The sequence below is a fragment of the Rutidosis leptorrhynchoides genome, chromosome 8 (assembly GCF_046630445.1).
Source record: "Rutidosis leptorrhynchoides isolate AG116_Rl617_1_P2 chromosome 8, CSIRO_AGI_Rlap_v1, whole genome shotgun sequence".
Classification (NCBI taxonomy): domain Eukaryota; kingdom Viridiplantae; phylum Streptophyta; class Magnoliopsida; order Asterales; family Asteraceae; genus Rutidosis; species Rutidosis leptorrhynchoides.
Genome location: NC_092340.1, coordinates 127,976,293 through 127,996,842, shown reverse-complemented (window position 1 = coordinate 127,996,842; position 20,550 = coordinate 127,976,293). Strand labels below are relative to the sequence as shown.

At 34.1% G+C, this 20,550-nt stretch overlaps 2 protein-coding genes and 1 long non-coding RNA gene across 3 annotated transcripts; 1 reads left to right on the top strand and 2 right to left on the bottom strand.

Annotated features, from left to right (window-relative positions):
* The first annotated feature begins 267 nt into the window (after positions 1–267).
* Positions 268–1,214, top strand: LOC139863808 (protein FAR-RED IMPAIRED RESPONSE 1-like). The gene is made up of 3 exons (XM_071852409.1): positions 268–425; positions 518–776; positions 894–1,214. Exons 1-3 carry the CDS (start codon positions 268–270, stop codon positions 1,212–1,214), a joined length of 738 nt encoding a protein of 245 aa, XP_071708510.1.
* Positions 1,215–15,148: 13,934 nt separating this feature from the next.
* Positions 15,149–15,678, bottom strand: LOC139861186 (uncharacterized). Its single transcript, XR_011763669.1, has 3 exons — positions 15,571–15,678; positions 15,331–15,468; positions 15,149–15,181 (listed from the first exon to the last, which is right to left on the bottom strand). It is a non-coding gene; the product is annotated as an uncharacterized lncRNA (long non-coding RNA).
* An 871-nt stretch (positions 15,679–16,549) lies between these two features.
* On the bottom strand, positions 16,550–17,554 carry LOC139863806 (uncharacterized). The gene is made up of 2 exons (XM_071852408.1): positions 17,501–17,554; positions 16,550–17,209 (listed from the first exon to the last, which is right to left on the bottom strand). Exon 2 carries the CDS (start codon positions 17,060–17,062, stop codon positions 16,550–16,552), a length of 513 nt encoding a protein of 170 aa, XP_071708509.1. The 5' UTR covers positions 17,063–17,209; positions 17,501–17,554.
* Positions 17,555–20,550: the final 2,996 nt, after the last annotated feature.

Here is a 20,550-nt window from a genome sequence, read left to right as displayed (position 1 = left end):
GACTTTGAAGAACAACATAATCATGAGTTGCTACCGATAGAATACAGACATTTAAGTAAAAAGGAAAGACAAATGAGGTATGCAGAGAAGTTGTTTGTATACCATTCGACGGTATCAAATATTGGTCCAACAAAGGCATACGAAGTTTACAGCAATATGAAAGGGTCTGGAAAAAATGTTCATGGAACTGTAATTGACTTCAGAAACTGGAAACGAGATTTGAATGTGTTTATCAATGCAACTGATTCTTAAATGCTCGTTAACAAAATGGAAGAAAGGAAAAAATATGTTCCTGGTTTTTCATTTGAGTACAAGCTTGAAAAAAGTCAATTACATTTCATTTTCTGGGCGGATGAAGTTGCAAAGTGCAACTACAAGGAGTTTAGTGATGTTATCTCATTTGATGCAACATATAGAACTAACAGGTATGATACCTGGTTTTTACAGCTTCTAATCACATGTGATTGACAGGTTGTTTGGCTTATCTGAGTTTCTAACATTGTCTTTTTATTAACAGGTACAACCTCAAGTTTGTACCATTTACTGGAATAGATAACCACCGTAGGTGTGTCACTGTTGCTGCGGCAATGATCAGGGATGAAACAGCCGAGAGTTACAAATGGCTACTTAATTGCTTCATGAAGACATTCGGGAAAGAGCCAAACATGATTGTGACAGATCAGGATAAATCAATGGCGATAGCCATAAAAGAGGTCTTTAAGACGGCAAAGCATAGACTATGCATGTGGCACATTATGAGGAAGGTGCCATCAAAGGTATGAGTTTTGTTATTGAAGACTACATGTAACTAATCACATGCGATTGAAATGGTTAATGATACATATACATAATTTTCTTAATATGAATTATTAACCAATCAAATGTGATTACAGATTCAAGAAGCAAATCCTAATATTGAAGACAAACAAGAAAAAGACTTCAAGAAGAGATTTGATAAAATTGTGTGGAATATGTACATAGAACCAACTGTTTTTGAAGAAAAATTGGAAAAGTTGATGGACGATTTTTCATTGAAGAATGACAGTTGGTTCAAATATATGTTTGATATTAGATCAAGTTGGATGCCAGCATATTTCATCGAGACTGAAATGTTTGGTTTGATGCGAACTACTTCAAGATCAGAGAGTGAAAATGCTTTTTTCACACTTTACAAGATCTGCATCAAATCTGTTTACTCTTATGGACGGCTTTGAATCTGCCATGTTAAAACAGAGGTCAAAACAAGAATCTTTGGATGTACAGACAATCAAGAAAAACCCAAAATTATTAACGTTGCTAAGAATTGAAAAACATGCATCGAAGGTATACACGAATACAATTTTTCTGATTATTCAACAAGAGATTGTTGCAGCTTTGTATAAATGTTCATTGGATAAAATGGACAAAGAGGAATACACGGAAATATTTGTTGTTAAAGAGAAATTGGAAAAGAGAAAGGAATGCTCGAATGAAGGGAAGAAAAATGAAGGTTCGAATGAAGGTTCGAATGAAGGGAAAAAAGATGAAGGCTCAAGTATGGAGGATAAAAGGGAAGGCTCGAATGAAGAAAAAGAGTTCTTCAAATACAAGGTAAACTAATTTACATATTTTTTCATGTATGGAATAACATTTGTGCAATAGTTTGAATCTCACTTGTTAAAATAGTTTAAATAGGTACTTATCACTTGTGATTGACTTATACATCAGTTGTCATATTTAAATAGGTACTTATCACTTGTGATTGGCTTATTCATCAGTTTCATACTTTTTTTTATTATGAAGGTACTTCATAACCGCCAAGATGGATCAATAATATGTACATGTAGACACTATCTAAGATTTGGTCTTCTTTGTAGACATTGTTTTTGGGTATTGAAGAACGATAATATAGATGAAATCCCTGAAAAATACATAATGAGGCGTTGGAGAAGGGATATAATACCACCAGAGTTAAGATCAAGGAGAAACAGATATGGCAACAAAAACATTGCTGTTCAAAATTCTATTAATGAAATCACATCAGTTGTTGATGATTGTGTTGAAGTAATTGGGTAGGATGAAACGATGCTACAAGTGCTTCTTGAAAAAGTTAAAATGGTGAAGAAAGAAGTTGAGGCTCAAGTGCCAAAACAGTTTAAGAAAAAAGATGATGTCATACAAGAAATGGTTGGTGTTTCAAAACCTAATTCATTAGACATACAAAACCCACCGGTTGGGAGATACAAAGGTTGTGGAAAAGATAAGCGTCTCATGAGTGGAAAAGAGAAAGGAATTTTGGAAAGCAAAAAAAGAAAGATTACTTGCAGTAATTGTGGATCACATGAACACAATTGCAAGGGTTGTGACAAAGACAAACGTTGATTTTATTTTTTATTTTTTATTTTTTATATTCGTACAATTGTTAATTTTGGTGTTCCTATTAAATGTTTGACTTTCATTTTTTTATATTTTGTTACTTTATTTCAAGAACAACTGTTAAAAATTGTTAATGTGTTTGGAACATTTTTTATTTATGGTTTTGATTTTACAGAATGTATATCAACAGTTGTGATTATATACTGTAATCACATGTGATTAAGTAGTTCAATCACATGTGATTTTATATTATAATCACATGTGATTGAATAAAGCCAATGACATTAAGAATCATTTGTAAAATCAATTAGTCCCTAAACCCAAAAACCATGTGATGGGTCCTAATGGTGGTGAGAGGTCTTTGCAAAATCAATTTGTAAAAGAATGTAGTTAACGGTTGTGATTATGTACTAAAATCATATGTGATTAAGTAGTTTAATCACATGTGATTTTATATTACAATCAGATTTGATTGAATAAGACAATGACATGAGATTAAGTAGTTCAATCACATGTGATTTTATATCACATAATGTATGTTAACGGTTGTGATTATATACTAAAATCACATGTGATTAAGTAGTTCAATCGCATGTGATTTTATATCACATAAAGTATGTTAACGGTTGTGATTATATACTAAAATCACATGTGATTAAGTTGTAATGACCCGCACTTTTTCGATCGTTCTATACTTACAAGATTAATATTTACATAAATTAAACCTTACCAACATGATAAGCAATCCAAATTGTTGAGATTTATGTTTTCGAAAAGAGTTTTACACAACGTTTGACCGTCTAGTTTGACCGATGATATCACGAACTATATAATATATGATAATTATACGTTTGTGTATATATATGTATATATACATACTTAACATGATCTAAGGATGTTTTAATACCTCATTTTGTATTAATAACAATAAGTTATAAGTATATTTTGAAACTACTAACTTAAGTTTTCAAAACGATAACCATACGTAACGTTATTTGACATAAATACTTATGACCTATAATGTTTATACATATATCGTATAAGTAATGTATTTAATCACTTTTTAAGGACTTAAATACATAAAACAATATAAGTGTATTTACAAAAGATAGTTATATTTGAATCCTCGTTCCGTTTTCTCAAGATTTCTATACGTATATCAAGGGTATATGTACCCGTATCATACCCAGCTTCTATACGTATTTACTATTGGTATATACACATCAAATCAACATCTAAATCAGCCATATTACTGCCCTCCAAGAGAGGTAACCTTGATTGGATGCTAGCATGGAAAATTTCACAAGATTACAACATAAAAATCTTGTTTTGTCCCCCCCCATTCACGAAATTTTAACCTTATATACCCCATCCATTTTTCAATTTTTACTACATCATTTCTCTAGCTAGGAACACACACTTACAAGCCTCATGCATCCCTAAGAAATCCAGCAAAAATCCTCTCAAGAATCACCTTAATAACCACCATATCAAGATCAAACAAAAACACTACAAAATACTACTTTCATTTCAAGTTTATGTCCTAAGTTGCTTCCAATCTTCAATCCAACTCCACCACTCTTTGGTTCTAGGATTTTTCTTATTTCTTACAGCAATCTTGTCCAAGTAACTTGAGGTAGTAACTTTGTTCATAACCTTATTCGATTCATATATATATAACTATCTTATTTTATGGTATACAATTTTAACAACAAGAACATAGTTTGAATGATTTCAAACTTGTTTGCAAACTAAATAGATCCTTCTAACTTAACTTTTAAAATACTTCAAGACCTGTAATATATCTTAAATATATGCTAATTTAACAAGGTTTAACTTGGTTTTTCAAAGAACACCTTAAAAACTGTTTTTACGACGTCGGAGTGTAACCGGGGGCTGTTTTGGGTTGGATAATTAAAAACCATCTTAAACTTTGAATTGGAGGTTTATATTCTGGGAAAATGATATTTCTTATGAATATGTTAACACATAAAAATTTCATGATTTAACTCAAAGTATAAGTATTTTTAGAAAAATAATCATTTAAGGTTGTTTACATGATGGAAAATGATCAACTTCATAAGTTTCACTAAAGTTTGACCTATGACCTGTGATTTCGAATACAAACTAAGGTATTTACAGTTCATATTCTTAAAGAGGGACTCGATCCAAGGAAGTGGCAAGTTGAACCAACGAAAACGGAGTTGTAACGAAGAAACTATGACCAAAACAAAATCGGATATCCAAGACTAATTTAGCTACGTGATTAATTGGAAAAAATTAAATAAATCACATCTTTCTAAAATAACATGATATTTTATATATATGTACTCATAATTTAATTTTATATGGTTCAGGATCACCCGTAAACAATACGAGAAGATTAATCATAAGATCCCATGATTGTACGCAACACGTCATTTGACAACACCGGTACTTTATGTACGCAACACGTCATTTGACAACACCGGTACCATGGGTCAAGATTAATCTCGACCAATACATATACGATGGGGGTTTTATTTATTTCGTTGGGGGTTTATTAAACACCTAAAAATTAACCATTTAAAATTGAATTACTAACATCGAACTGCTAACTACGGACTAAGGAATTATTAAAAGTATTAAAAGTATTATAAGTATATATATGTGACGATTGTTTAAAAAGAAAAGGTATTGATATATTATATATGGTTAGGTTTGTGATATCAATCGGAGACCAAGTCAAAATTACATATCTTCAAGACGAAAGTGAGTATATAGTCCCACTTTTAAACTCTAAGTATTTCGGGATGAGAATACATGTATTTTATGTTTTACGTTATGGACACAAGTAACTGAAAAATATATTCTACGTTGAGTTGTATCACTGGCATACTTCCCTGTATCTTGGTAACTGTTATTTACAGCGGTATTGTAAACGCGAATCCTGTTGATAGATCTATCGGGCCTGACAACCCCAACCGGACTGGACGACCAGTATTCAACGGTTGCACAGTACTTCGTTTCGTGACTACACTTGGTACGGTGTAGTAAGATTTCATAATAAAGGGAATATGCGACGTGATTAAATGTTAAGTATGGTTACCAAGTGCTCAACCACTTAGAATATTTTTATTAAAATGTTTATATATGAAATCTTGTGGTCTATATATATATATTGCTGCCGGCATTAAACCTATATCTCACCAACTTTATGTTGACGTTTTAAGCATGTTCATTCTCAGGTGATAATTAGAAGCTTCCGCTGCAACATGTTGAATTTAAGCAAGATCTTGAGTATGCATATTTGTGTCAAAAATAAAACTGCATATCCGAGGAATTGTAATGTAAAATATGCTAGAAATCGTATTGTTATCATCACATGTAAAGTTTGTAAGTCTAAGATTATCGCTAAACGATAATCATATTTATATTTTCTAAAGCTTGTATTATTATAAGAGTTATGGTTTGTAATGTAAAATAAATGCAGTTGTTCTTTTAAAAATGTCGCATATAGAGGTCAATACCTCGCAATGAAATCATACGTTATCTAACTCGTTCTTATGGTTAAGGACGGGTTATGACATGTGGTATCAGAGCGGTGGTCTTAGCGAACCAGGTTTGCATTAGTGTGTCTAACTGATAAGTCGTTAGGATACATTAGTAAGTCTGCACTTTGACCGGGTCTGATTTAAAAACCATTGCTTATCATTGTTGGTTAAAATTTATATGTAAATATTATGTAGTACTAATGGGTTAGTTGTTGTGTGATAGATGTCGGGCTCAAAACTTGTTATCACATTCAGCGACTCCGAACCAGAATCTTCAGATGGTGTTCCAGTCATTAACCTATCCGATGACGAAAATAATATCTTTGGGGAAGACTCACAAATTCCGGATGAACCGACTATAGAGAACCCGGAAAGTGAACCCGAGGAGGAAAGTGAACCCGAGGAGGAAAGTGAACCCGAGGAGGAAAGTGAACCCGAGGAAGAAATACAGGAAATTACAAAAGACGAGTTTGAACTAGGAAAGAAACGAAAGGCTAATGAATTAGAAAATTCAAATCCCGAGTTCAGTGAGGATGATGTGGCACCAACTCCACTAGACACTACCACCCCTATTCTCGCTATTCCTATTCGTTCTATCCCGGCATCCAGTTCTTCAGCCCCACAGCCAAAATATAGGCAGACAGCCAGGATAAGCGTTAAGCGATTCTTTGAACCTAAACGTCCTAGAAAATAGACCAAACGATGCGCTGCCGTATTAAACCATGGGATCATATAATGTTTTGTATAATATTATTAGTGTGGTTTGCTTAATGTTCGATGTAAGATAAGCATATGTAAAATAGTGAAGTGTGAAATGCAATAATTTTCCATGGTTAAGTATTATTTGGGTGGTAGTAAATGATTTTCGTACTAAGCTATTAAGTATGAACTTTAACGGGTAGGTACTACCCTAGATATAATTATAAAATGCTAATAAGAAGAAAAGGCTTTTATAATAATAACTGGTTCATATTATTAATAAGCTACGATGTACTGTAAATACATACTACATCTATAATATTCCATGTGAATAATTATTTTTTTTCATTCTTATTGAAGATTATGGCGCGATTGAACCGAATGACGGAACAAGAAATCCAGGAACTCATCAATCAGCGAGTGAACGACAGAATGTTATGGGTCGAGGCTGCAAGAAGTGCTGCAGTTAACCCAAATCCTCGTGTGGGGTGCACTTACAAAACTTTTCAAGCTTGCAAGCCCTCATCATTCAGTGGCACGGAAGGACCGATCGGTTTAACCCGGTGGATAGAAAAGATGGAGACTGTGTTTAAAATCAGTGGTTGTGTTGAAAAGGACATGACCAAGTATGCATCGTGCACTTTACAAGATAGTGCACTCACGTGGTGGAAAAATTTAGTGAAGGCTGTAGGAGGAGATGTAGCTTATGATACTCCATGGGAAGAATTCAAAACAATGTTAATCAACGAATATTGTCCAAGGAACGAGGTTAGGAAGTTGGAAGATGAATTACGAAGTCTGAAGGTTATTGGTACTGAAATCACCAACTACAATCAGCGATTCATGGAATTAGTTTTGCTATGTCCTGAATTGGTTCCAACCGAAGAACGGAAGATTGAAATATACAAAGATGGTTTGCCCAAAAAGGTCAAGGCAAATGTTACATCATCGAAACCTAAGACAATTCATGAAGCTATAACCATGGCAAACGAGCTAATGGATCAGGTCATCATGGATAAGAAAGTATCCAATACTGATGTGAAGGTATCAGGTAACAAAAGAAAGTGGAATGGAAATTATGATCGAGGTAACCAACAACAATCTTTTAAGAAACAAGAAAACACGCAAGGTGCGGGTAGTGGTTTAAGCTTTGGTTATAAAGGACAAAATCCTTTATGCAACCGATGCCACAAACATCACTCTGGTTACTGTAATGTGGTATGCAACAAATGTAATCGAAAGGGTCATCTTGCTGAAGATTGTAGGGCTCTCGTTACAAATACAAATGGTACCAAGACTCCTGCCACCAATGCAAATAGAACTGCTTTGGCTACCATTACTTGTTTTGGGTGTGGAAAACAAGGTCACTATAAGAGCCAGTGCCCGAATCCAGAGAAGAATATCGGACCTGCACGTGGGAGAGCATTTGTTATTAATGCTAGAGAGGCATGTGAAGACCCGGAGCTTGTTACGGGTACGTTTACCATTAATAACTTATCAGCATCTATTATATTTGATACTGGTGCCGATAGAAGTTACGTGTGTAGAAATTTTTACACTAAATTGAATTGTTCATCATTACCTCTAGATGCTAAGTACATGATTGAGTTAGCTAATGGTAAACTAATTAAAGCCGATAAAATTTGCCGCGATTGTAAAATAAATTTAGCCGGAGAAACATTTAAAATTGACTTAATACCCGTAGAATTAGGAAGTTTTGATGTAATAGTCGGCATGGACTGGATGTCCAAAGTAGGAGCTGAAGTTGTGTGTGCCAAGAAGGCAATTCGCATTCCTAGTAAGGATAAAATGCCGGTGATGATTTATGGAGAGAAGGGTAACTCAAAGCTAAAACTCATTAGTTATTTGAAAGCTCAAAAGTGCTTGAAGAAAGGGTGCTATGCTATCTTAACACATGTTAATAAAGTCGAAAAGAAAGAAAAAGAGAAGTGCATCAATGACGTGCCTGTGGCAAGAGATTTTCCTGAAGTATTTCCGGAAGAGTTGCCGGGATTACCTCCATTTAGATCTGTAGAATTTCAAATAGATCTTGTACCAGGAGCTGCACCGGTTGCCCGTGCTCCATATAGACTTGCACCGTCCGAGTTAAAAGAAATTCAGAGTCAGTTAAAAGAATTACTGGATCGTGGATTCATACGACCAAGTACTTCACCGTGGGGAGCTCCAATTTTATTCATCAAGAAGAAAGACGGATCTTTCCGAATGTGTATAGATTATCGTGAATTAAATAAGTTAACTATCAAAAATCGGTATCCACTACCGAGAATTGACGACTTATTTGATCAACTCCAAGGATCATGTGTGTACTCGAAAATTGACCTAAGATCGGGCTATCATCAATTACGTGTCAAAGAAGAAGATATACCGAAAACTGCTTTTCGGACACGCTACGGTCATTACGAATTTTTGGTCATGCAGTTTGGATTGACGAATGCGCCAGCTGTATTCATGGACCTCATGAATCGAGTTTGTAGTCCATATTTAGATAAGTTTGTTATCGTTTTCATTGATGATATTCTTATCTATTCCAAGAGTGAGCAAGAGCATGAGCAGCATTTAAGGTTGATATTAGAGTTGTTGAGAAAAGAACAGCTATATGCTAAATTTTCTAAATGTGCTTTCTGGTTGAAAGAAGTGCAATTTCTTGGCCACGTTGTTAGTAGCAAAGGAATTCAGGTTGATCCAGCAAAAATTGAAGCCATCGAAAAATGGGAGACTCCTAAGACACCAACGCAGATACGCCAATTTTTGGGTTTAGCCGGTTATTATAGAAGGTTTATTCAAGATTTTTCCCGAATAGCTAAGCCGTTGACAGCGTTAACGCGAAAAGGGAAGAAATATGAATGGACCTCTGAGCAGGAGAGTGCATTTCAATTACTAAAGAAGAAGTTAACTACGGCGCCTATTTTATCATTACCAGAAGGGAACGATGATTTTGAAATATATTGTGACGCTTCGCGACAAGGTTTTGGTTGCGTTCTTATGCAACGGAAGAAAGTTATTGCATACGCATCCCGACAATTGAAGATTCACGAGCGGAATTATACGACTCATGATCTAGAACTGGGAGCAGTCGTGTTTGCATTGAAGATATGGAGACACTACTTGTATGGGGTTAAATGCACTGTGTTTACTGATCATAAAAGCCTTCAACATATTTTCGATCAAAAACAGCTGAACATGAGGCAACGTAGGTGGGTTGAGTTAATAAATGACTATGATTGTGAAATTCGTTATCATCCCAGGAAAGCGAACGTGGTGGCCGACGCTCTAAGCAGAAAGGAACGAGAACCAATTCGAGTACGAGCGATGAACATAAAAATTCGCATGAATCTCAACTCACAAATCAAAGAAGTTCAACGAGAAGCACTTACTAAAGAAAATATAGGAAATGAAATAATGAAGAAGTATGAGAAGCAACTCGTTATGCGGGAAGATGGAATTCGATATTTTGTAAACCGTATTTGGGTACCGAAGTTGGGTGGATTAAGGAAGTTGATATTGAATGAGGCACATAAGACAAGATACTCGATACATCCTGGAGTTGGAAAGATGTACCAAGATCTTAAGACACATTATTGGTGGCCTAATTTAAAGACAGACGTTGCAACATATGTTGGGGAATGTTTAACTTGTTCCAAAGTCAAAGCTGAACACCAGAAGCCGTCAGGGTTACTTCAACAACCAGAAATCCCAGAATGGAAATGGGATGGTATTACCATGGATTTCATCACGAAGTTACCAAAGACTGCCTGGGGATACGACACCATTTGGGTGATTGTTGATCGTCTCACCAAGTCTGCACATTTCTTGCCTATAAAGGAAACGGATAGGATGGAGAAACTATTACGATTGTATATAAAGGAAATTGTTTCAAGGCATGGAATACCTATTTCCATTATATCTGATCGTGATAGTAGATTTACCTCAAAGTTCTGGCAATCACTACAGGAGGCACTAGGAACTCGTTTGGATATGAGTACCGCATATCATCCGCAAACGGACGGGCAGTGTGAAAGAACAATTCAGACTCTTGAAGACATGCTCAGGGCATGTGTGATCGATTTTGGAAACGGATGGGATAAGTATCTACCATTAGCAGAATTCTCGTATAATAATAGTTATCATGCGAGCATTAAAGCTGCACCATTCGAAGCATTGTACGGAAGGAAGTGTAGATCTCCTATCTGTTGGAATGAAGTAGGAGATCGACAATTAACTGGTCCCGAGATCATACATGAAACTACTGAAAAGATAGTACAAATCAAGGAGAGATTGAAAACAGCCCGTAGTCGCCAAAAGAGCTACGCCGATGTCCGAAGGAAACCATTAGAGTTTCAGATTGGTGACATGGTTATGTTAAAGGTGTCACCATGGAAAGGTGTAATACGTTTTGGAAAAAGGGGTAAACTGAACCCAAGATATGTAGGCCCGTTCAAGATCATCGAACGCATTGGACCGGTAGCTTATCGACTCGAGTTACCGTAACAACTCGCCAGAGTACATAATACCTTTCACGTCTCAAACCTTAAGAAGTGTCTTGCAAAGGAAGATTTCACCATTCCTCTTGAAGAAATCCATGTCGACGAGAAACTACAATTCATAGAAGAACCAATCGAGATCATGGACCGTGAAGTTAAACGGCTCAAGCAGAGCAACATACCGATCGTTAAAGTTCGTTGGAATGCTCGAAGGGGTCCCGAGTTTACTTGGGAGCGAGAGGATCAAATGAAACAAAAATACCCGCATTTGTTTCCCGATGACGCAAAATAGGTACGATTTTAAAATTTCGGGACGAAATTTATTTAACGGGTAGGTACTGTAATGACCCGCACTTTTTCGATCATTCTATACTTATAAGATTAATATTTACATAAATTAAACCTTACCAACATGATAAGCAATCCAAATTGTTGAGATTTATGTTTTCGAAAAGAGTTTTACGCAACGTTTGACCGTCTAGTTTGACCGATGATATCACGAACTATATAATATATGATAATTATACGTTTGTGTATATATATGTATATATACATACTTAACATGATCTAAGGATGTTTTAATACCTCATTTTGTATTAATAACAATAAGTTATAAGTATATTTTGAAACTACTAACTTAAGTTTTCAAAACGATAACCATACGTAACGTTATTTGACATAAATACTTATGACCTATAATGTTTATACATATATCGTATAAGTAATGTATTTAATCACTTTTTAAGGACTTAAATACATAAAACAATATAAGTGTATTTACAAAAGATAGTTATATTTGAATCCTCGTTCCGTTTTCTCAAGATTTCTATACGTATATCAAGGGTATATGTACCCGTATCATACCCAGCTTCTATACGTATTTACTATTGGTATATACACATCAAATCAACATCTAAATCAGCCATATTACTGCCCTCCAAGAGAGGTAACCTTGATTGGATGCTAGCATGGAAAATTTCACAAGATTACAACATAAAAATCTTGTTTTGTCCCCCCCCATTCACGAAATTTTAACCTTATATACCCCATCCATTTTTCAATTTTTACTACATCATTTCTCTAGCTAGGAACACACACTTACAAGCCTCATGCATCCCTAAGAAATCCAGCAAAAATCCTCTCAAGAATCACCTTAATAACCACCATATCAAGATCAAACAAAAACACTACAAAATACTACTTTCATTTCAAGTTTATGTCCTAAGTTGCTTCCAATCTTCAATCCAACTCCACCACTCTTTGGTTCTAGGATTTTTCTTATTTCTTACAGCAATCTTGTCCAAGTAACTTGAGGTAGTAACTTTGTTCATAACCTTATTCGATTCATATATATATAACTATCTTATTTTATGGTATACAATTTTAACAACAAGAACATAGTTTGAATGATTTCAAACTTGTTTGCAAACTAAATAGATCCTTCTAACTTAACTTTTAAAATACTTCAAGACCTGTAATATATCTTAAATATATGCTAATTTAACAAGGTTTAACTTGGTTTTTCAAAGAACACCTTAAAAACTGTTTTTACGACGTCGGAGTGTAACCGGGGGCTGTTTTGGGTTGGATAATTAAAAACCATCTTAAACTTTGAATTGGAGGTTTATATTCTGGGAAAATGATATTTCTTATGAATATGTTAACATATAAAAATTTCATGATTTAACTCAAAGTATAAGTATTTTTAGAAAAATAATCATTTAAGGTTGTTTACATGATGGAAAATGATCAACTTCATAAGTTTCACTAAAGTTTGACCTATGACCTGTGATTTCGAATACAAACTAAGGTATTTACAGTTCATATTCTTAAAGAGGGACTCGATCCAAGGAAGTGGCAAGTTGAACCAACGAAAACGGAGTTGTAACGAAGAAACTATGACCAAAACGAAATCGGATATCCAAGACTAATTTAGCTACGTGATTAATTGGAAAAAATTAAATAAATCACATCTTTCTAAAATAACATGATATTTTATATATATGTACTCATAATTTAATTTTATATGGTTCAGGATCACCCGTAAACAATACGAGAAGATTAATCATAAGATCCCATGATTGTACGCAACACGTCATTTGACAACACCGGTACTTTATGTACGCAACACGTCATTTGACAACACCGGTACCATGGGTCAAGATTAATCTCGACCAATACATATACGATGGGGGTTTTATTTATTTCGTTGGGGGTTTATTAAACACCTAAAAATGAACCATTTAAAATTGAATTACTAACATCGAACTGCTAACTACGGACTAAGGAATTATTAAAAGTATTAAAAGTATTATAAGTATATATATGTGACGATTGTTTAAAAAGAAAAGGTATTGATATATTATATATGGTTAGGTTTGTGATATCAATCGGAGACCAAGTCAAAATTACATATCTTCAAGACGAAAGTGAGTATATAGTCCCACTTTTAAACTCTAAGTATTTCGGGATGAGAATACATGTATTTTATGCTTTACGTTATGGACACAAGTAACTGAAAAATATATTCTACGTTGAGTTGTACCACTGGCATACTTCCCTGTAGCTTGGTAACTGTTATTTACAGCGGTATTGTAAACGCGAATCCTGTTGATAGATCTATCGGGCCTGACAACCCCAACCGGACTGGACGACCAGTATTCAACAGTTGCACAGTACTTCGTTTCGTGACTACACTTGGTACGGTGTAGTAATATTTCATAATAAAGGGAATATGCGACGTGATTAAATGTTAAGTATGGTTACCAAGTGCTCAACCACTTAGAATATTTTTATTAAAATGTTTATATATGAAATCTTGTGGTCTATATATATATATATTGCTGCCGGCATTAAACCTATATCTCACCAACTTTATGTTGACGTTTTCAGCATGTTCATTCTCAGGTGATAATTAGAAGCTTCCGCTGCAACATGTTGAATTTAAGCAAGATCTTGAGTATGCATATTTGTGTCAAAAATAAAACTGCATATCCGAGGAATTGTAATGTAAAATATGCTAGAAATCGTGTTGTTATCATCACATGTAAAGTTTGTAAGTCTAAGATTATCGCTAAACGATAATCATCTTTATATTGTCTAAAGCTTGTATTATTATAAGAGTTATGGTTTGTAATGTAAAATAAATGCAGTTGTTCTTTTAAAAATGTCGCATATAGAGGTCAATACCTCGCAATGAAATCATACGTTATCTAACTCGTTCTTATGGTTAAGGACGGGTTATGACATAAGTAGTTCAATCACATGTGATTTTATATTACCATCAGATTTGATTGAATAAAACAAGTGATTATATATGTAATATCACATGTGATTGTTATGTATTATCACTTGTGATTGTAAATGCAAAAATCACATGTGATTGCATGAGGAATAACTTGTAGCTGTATAGTATTTTTAATCAACCATCAACCACCAAGAATCATAACCATCCAAGCATTAGAGACAATAAATATATGAACATCTAAACCATGCATTAAAATATCAAGTAGCATGTCATTAACCAAAAAACATCTTGACCAAAAGAGCCATCAACATCTAACCACTAACATGTCATTAACCAAAACACATCTTTCCAACCATCTACATCTAACCATACACTGAACTATCAAAGCAGAACAATAAAATACATCTTCAAAAAACTTCACTCTTCATTAGATTGCTGGTCATGCACCTCTTGATTTTTAGCTTTTTCACCTCGGACACCTCTTGATTGTTTTGCAGAAATGATAACCTTCCTATAATCTTTCTTTTCATGGAATGCGGCAAAATTTCTTGCATTTCTTAACATCTGCTCAGCATGTATGTTTAGATCATGCGACAAAATCTTCGATGCATAGCGAATCCTCAGCTTCCGTAGCTGATTCTTTTGTTCAGCCGACTCAGGCACCAATACATCAGACCACTCATTCTCTGATCTTGCTTTAAACATGTCCATGTGGAACATAGCAAACACGCCACAATCCACAACATTATCTATTGTTTTCCATGGCAGCGAAATCCTAATTCGTTCCAATTTTTCAATTTGATTTGCAAAAGATAAAATTTCAGATGTTCAGCAAAAGCATATAGCTAGAAAAAACAAAATCATAAAAAATGAATAGTTATTAAACTAATGATTGAGCAGATGTTTAAAAACATTAAGTGTAAACAGGGGAAGCAAAAAAAACTGATACTGAAGTGGAAAACGTACAAGTAATGATATTATAATAAACACTAACCAAAAGATTGAAAACTTTGGCGTATCTTGCAGCATAGTTTTTAACTACCGAAGAGTTGTCAAGTATGTAGAGCTTGGGAACTTTCATGTCAATCACCAAGACAAAGAAATGCCCATGTCTGCAGATTGGGAAAAATACCTGTTGTAAAAAATCAAAAAAGAAAGAAATTATTAGAACACAAATAATTGATTATGATATAAAGGCAAATAGACCTACAAATGTAAGCCAGAAATAACATACAAGATCAACTTTTCGGAGTGACGCAAGCTTTGGAAAAAATCGAAACCAAGCATTAGCACTTTCTTTGATTATCATCAGCTTATCTTCCTTTTTCATTTTCTTGTTGTCATACAAGTAAGAATACCGTAAATAAAATAACACATGTGATCATATATAACAATAATATGTAATTATATCTATAATAATCACATGTGATTATATATATAACAATCACATGTGATTATATATAACAATCACATGTGACTAAGTATTAAGAACCATAACACACAGATAGAAACAGCAAGCTAATATAGTACATAAAAATTTTTAAACGATAAAACTTACAATGATTGAAGAAGGGAAAAAAAACCTAGACGGGTTAGATTGTCCTCTGTACTTTTGCTCTTCGTTCAGTATAAAGCTCTATAAATCAATTACACTAGCCTCAACATAAACATCGGGGCAAAGTGATTCCAAACTAAGACGGTGTATCATGCTGCCTTTTCTTGATTCAAAAACAGTCTCACTAACAAACAAAAAAAAGGGGGGGTTAGTTTAATACATGTGATTTCAGAATATAATCACATGTGATTTCATAATAAAATCACATGTGATTTCATAATATAATTACATGTGATTGGCTTATAAAGCAGAAGGATTTGTATGTATTAAAAGGAAAAATTTTAGAAAACTCACGAAGGGCTAAGCTTCATCGAAAATAATTCCATAGCCAAAATAAGCTCAGAGTTTGTCAGAATGTCAGACACAACAGTCAGCTTGTTGATATAAGCAGATCTAAGAACGATTGTCCGATCTTTCTTTATAGCTTTTTTACAAAATTTCTTTGACTGGACAGCCGTTTGTTTCGGTAACGTTTTTCCAACTTCAGGGCTGCTTGCCAACTTTCCCTTGTCTAACAATTTCACAGCTTCATCATACTCCTTGTTCTCATATTTATCCTCCTGAGATAAGAGATGAAAAGTAGGTGGTGTTAAATTCATCATTGTTGGAGTATTATGAACAGGTAACCATGTAAGGCTTGTTGGTGCATTAAGTAAAGATATAATTTCACAAATATCAACGACCTCATTAATGTTGTTGTTAAACCATTGTGTAAAGATGTGTACTCTTCTTCATTTTGATCTTTGTCAACATCTTTCTCAGCAACCTTTGGACCTAAAACTTCTGTCACAACTGGAACAATTGGATCATCGGAATCAAGATTAACTTCTTGCTCATCATTCACATCATCATCAGCCTTGGATTGCCCATCATCAATCTTTTTCTCAGACTCAACCTTGTTTACATCAACACATTCATCATCTTTTTTCTCCGAATCAGCATTCTTCTCATTATCATCGTCGTCATCATCATCGTCAGTTCCCTCTGACTCGGCCTTCTTCTCATCATCATCGTCTTTTCCCTCTGACTCATCATTGTTGACATCATCATCGTCTTTTCCCTCTGACTCATCTTCCATCTCATCGTCAGTCTTCACATCACACACATCCATTTTAAAGACTTCGTTCAACTTCTTTTCATAAGATATCAATATCTTCTCATCTGGGTACTTGGACAAACTTTCACGTATTGTCCGTGATAAAAAATGCTTCAACTCATTGACCAATTTAAACTTCTCCTCGATAACTTCACAATAACCCTGCATATAATGTGCAAAAAGCTTAGAATAGTTATAAAAAAAGATCAAAGTTATCGCATAATATAATATTATTTACTGAATGTATAATCAGACCAAGTATTATTTAATTAGTGAAAACAGGTGATTGTATACAAAAAATCAATCACATGTGATTTTATCATAAAATCACATGTGATTGTATACAAAAATTCAATCACAGGTGATTGTATACAAAAAATCATACTAACACAGCATGATTTAATTAGTAAAAACAGGTGTTTGAATTATTAAAAAAAAAAAAAAAAAAACTACCTCAATCGCACGCAGATCAGCCTTATCCTCATCTTCAAATTTGAGAAAACCCTCCCCATTTTCTGCTTCTTCAACAGCCCAAATGATCTGAGCTCAGCCTCTTTCTTTGCACGAACCGCAATGGCTCCTTTCCAGTTCTTGAAAAATGGACGCTCAAGAACAACAGGAAAAGAATCAAACTTTGTACGGTCGAGATAGAGCAGCTAAGAAACAAACACGAAAAAAAAATCATAGTTATCAAACCAATTCGTAAAAAAGATTGTTGAAAATCATATATGATATATAGATAATGAAAAGATAACTCACGGTGAGAAAAGTAGCAGCACCGGTGTAGAAACAGTTGGGATCATTTCTGTTCCATCCAATTTTGCTATATTTCAATGAAGAAAGAAGAAACATGGACCAGTTGATACTTGAAATATCAACATCGTCAGACAACCTCATCAACACATACGAACTCACTTTCCCATTTCTTTCACATGACACCATCGTGCTTGCAAACAACATGATAAAGTTCATCTGAAAGATACTATCAACTTCCGTTGAGGTCAGGATCTTAGAACACAGTGAAGATGAACGGGTGACAAACGGGGGTGGTGGAAACTGATTCAACCAATTTTGAACAAAAAGACTACCAAGCTTGAGTTCCAAGGTGTCTATATCAGTACCAACATCTTCGAGTCCAAACACATCGTGGACAGCTTGGGAATCAACCTTAATGTTTCCTTTTTGAGTCTTTATTATCATCTCATCACCATCGAAATTGTCAACAACATAGTAAACAAGATTATCCGGCAATTGGTCTATATTAAACCCAATTAAAGAACGAAACCCAAGTCTCGTGACATAAACTTTTTGTTCGAGGGTCAACGAACACATCACCTTTGTAAACTGTGCCGGTGTTGTCCTTAGCCTAAGAGCAGGTAGCTTAGACTCAACTTCATCATCAGAAGAAACATCCTTAACTTTGTGTTTCTGTTTGGGATTATCAACGGCATTGGTAACAGACTGGTGTTTTCTTTTACCTGAAAAATGTGATTTACAAAAGTAAATCAGTAACATTGAACAAAACAAATCAAAGGTGATATCATTTGTTAACAGCTAAATGTGAATTCCATAGTGATTTCTTGTATAATCACATGTGATTGAAAAAACCTAGAAGATACTCACAAAATTTATACTTACACTCTGATTTAGCAACAACAGATATGCAACTCATACACAGATAAAAGGCACATATTAAACAATCACAACAAATAACATGTGATTAAAGAAGCAAATAACATTTGTTAACAGATTTCAAAAGTGATTTATTATATAATCACATGTGATTGAATAAAACCTAAAAGGTGTGCAACTCATACAAAAGATAAAAAGCACATATTAAACAATCAAAACGAATAACATGTGATTAAAGAAGCAAATATAACAGCTAAATGTGTATTCGAAAGTGATTTCTTGTAATAATCACATGTGATTGATAAAACCTAAAAGGTAATAACAAAACTTATACATACAATCTGATTTAAGAACAACAATGTGCAACTCATACAGAAGATAAAAAGCACATATTAAACAATCACAACAAAAATCATGTGCTTAAAGAAGCACACACATGAATGCCATATGATGAAACCCTGAAATTTGAAATCATCAAAGGAATACAAACAAACTTGATTGATTATAAACTAACATCAACAAAACTTGTTATAATTACCAGTAGTTTTGGCCGGAGCTTTTTTATTATCCGGAACATGCTTTTCAGCCGACGACGATTTTTTGATTAGAGAATGCTCCGATTTAGCCATGTTTGATGGAAGATAATCGATTAATGTGTATAGCTGTTGATGATTATTGATAATGGCAGCTTTGATCGGTGTTGATCGAAGGAAATTAGCGGTCGATGTTGAAACCCTAGAAAGAAGTGTGTGTTTGTGTGTGAAATATAGATACGATGGAATGAAATTCCAAGCGGTGGGTGTATAACATATTTTGCCTGTGTGGACGAAAATACCCCTCCGCCATATATTGGGACTTTTAATCTGATCCGTTGATCAATCTCAATCTAAAGGCTGAGATTTGTCCCCTCAATCTCAACTTAAATATAGATTTCATTTGAATATTCTTCTTTATATTATTTCAAGTTCAGCGTGTCGCTATTCATAAAATGTGTGATAATCAATTCTCATATAAAAGCACCATATAAAAACCCTGTTTCTACTGTACTATAACAAAAATTTCTTAAAGCATTCTATGAAATTCGCGGGTCTTTAACTAGTAAATATAGATATTAGGAGTAGAATGTTTAAGAAATTTTTGATGTGAAATCAAAATAAGAAGATATTTTCAATCTGATACGGAGAATAATTCACGAGGATGTTGTGTACTTGTGTATAAGTGAATTGATGGGGTGTATGTCCCTACAACTAGCAAATTCTAAACTAACTATAACTTGGAGACTTATGAATATTATACTAAATCAATATTTTGAATTTTTATTTATTACATAACTGATTTGAATTTACAGTTTAAGTATCTAATATTTATGAACACGTAAATATAACTATTATAATATTAATTATACATGACGACTTCCCCGAATACCATTATTTTGCTGAAATGACTAATAACTTTTTTAAGTTACTAACACCACCTAAAATCACTTTTAAAATTTGTCAGCACCACGGACTCTTAAACTCAAAAGAACTTTTAAAATTTGTCAACACCACGGGCTCTTAGACTCAAAAGAAATTTTTAAAATTTGTCAACACCACATGCACTTAAACTATAAAGAATTTTTAAAATTTGTTGATGCGGGTGTGACCACTAGCTTCAATTTGCTGATTGATAAACTTGGGTTAATATTGAGCACAAATCAGTTCATGTTTAATTCCCAAGTATATTCTGTTTCAAAGGATCATTTCATGAACACATCAGCTGGTAATGCTTTTGAATTCCCTACGATATGTAGAAGAACCAGCTCCGAAGTCATCTCCTTACTCAGCAAATGTCCGAAGGTCAGCTTAAAACAATCGAGGCAGCATCAAGAA

Bases quoted from the DNA above. Each gene is read 5' to 3' on its own strand.
- LOC139863808 (XM_071852409.1), top strand. From the start codon at position 268: ATGGAAGAAAGGAAAAAATATGTTCCTGGTTTTTCATTTGAGTACAAG. The intron at 426-517 runs GTATGATACCTG...TTTTATTAACAG, and splicing joins GCAACATATAGAACTAACAG to GTACAACCTCAAGTTTGTAC. The intron at 777-893 runs GTATGAGTTTTG...ATGTGATTACAG, and splicing joins TGAGGAAGGTGCCATCAAAG to ATTCAAGAAGCAAATCCTAA.
- LOC139863806 (XM_071852408.1), bottom strand. From the start codon at position 17,062: ATGGATGTGTGTGATGTGAAGACTGACGATGAGATGGAAGATGAGTCA.